At 71.5% G+C, this 875-nt stretch overlaps 2 protein-coding genes across 2 annotated transcripts in view; one reads left to right on the forward strand and one right to left on the reverse strand.

The window, feature by feature from the left end:
- The window catches only part of TMEM258 (transmembrane protein 258), a 1,912-nt gene extending 1,341 nt beyond the window's left edge, over positions 1-571 (reverse strand). Inside the window, exons 1-2 of the mRNA XM_014948858.1 lie at positions 505-571; positions 1-98 (exon numbers count right to left, since the gene is read on the reverse strand). The exon at positions 1-98 is cut by the window's left edge and continues 15 nt beyond it. Of these exons, the coding sequence (XP_014804344.1) occupies positions 1-98; positions 505-507 (101 nt within the window). The 5' untranslated portion in view covers positions 508-571. The remainder of the gene's footprint in view (positions 99-504) is intronic.
- Positions 572-589: 18 nt separating this feature from the next.
- Positions 590-875, forward strand: part of FEN1 (flap structure-specific endonuclease 1) — a 2,862-nt gene continuing 2,576 nt past the window's right edge. Inside the window, exon 1 of the mRNA XM_014948859.1 lies at positions 590-687. The gene's annotated coding sequence lies outside the window, so the exon portion shown is untranslated. The remainder of the gene's footprint in view (positions 688-875) is intronic.

An 875-nucleotide genomic window follows, 5' to 3' on the forward strand; every position in this document is an offset into this window, starting at 1 on the left:
GCGGTGAAGAACATGCCGATGGCCAGCAGCACCACCGTGAGGTGCGGGAAGACGGCCGGGTTCACCGGGCTGGTGTATCTGCTCATCGCCTCCAGCTCCTGCGGGGGACACGGCGAAGGTTAACGGCACCGCCAGGGGCCGAGTCCCAAGTCCCAGTCCTGGTCTCCAGCTCCCGGTCTCCGGTCGCGGCCCCGTCTCCGAGTCCCTGCCCCAAGTCTCAGCCTCCGGCTCCAGCCTCTGGGCCTCAATCCCGGCGCCAGGTCCTGGTCCCCAGTCTCCCATCGTCACCCCAGCCCCGGGCTCCGGTCCCCCGTCGTCACCCCAGCCTCAAGGCCCAGTCTCCGGTCCCCCCGAGTCCCGGCCCCGGGTCCCGGTCGCCAGTCCCCCATCGTCACCCCAGTCCCCGGTCCTCTATGGCCTCCCGAAGACCCAAGGCCAAGCCCCCGGTCCCCCATGACCTCCCCGAGTCCCGTTCCCGTTCCCCCGTCGCCCCCCCGCCCTCACCATGACGCCCAGCTGCCGGCTCCCGCTCCGCTCCGACACGTCGCCTCCGCTCCGGAAGCGGAACTGAGAGCGGGGAGAGGGGGATGCCGGGACGAGTGGGCGGGACGAGCGGGAGCCGCTTCTCTATTGGCTGCGCCGGCTCCCGGCGGGCATTGCGGCCGGAGCGCGGGAGAGAGCTGCGGGGTAATGGCGGCCGGGGGAGGCTGAGGAGGGCCCGGGAGGGGGATAATGGCGGCTGGGGCAGGCTGAGGAGGGTCTGAGGTGGGATAATGGCGGCTGGGACAGGCTTAGGCAGCTCTAGGGAGGAATAATGGCGGCTGGAGAGGCTGAAGCGGGCCCGGCGGGGGTTAACGGTGGTTGGCGGAGGCGGG

The sequence above is a fragment of the Calidris pugnax genome, unplaced genomic scaffold, assembly GCF_001431845.1.
Source record: "Calidris pugnax isolate Ruff unplaced genomic scaffold, ASM143184v1 scaffold107, whole genome shotgun sequence".
Taxonomy (NCBI): Eukaryota; Metazoa; Chordata; class Aves; order Charadriiformes; family Scolopacidae; genus Calidris; species Calidris pugnax.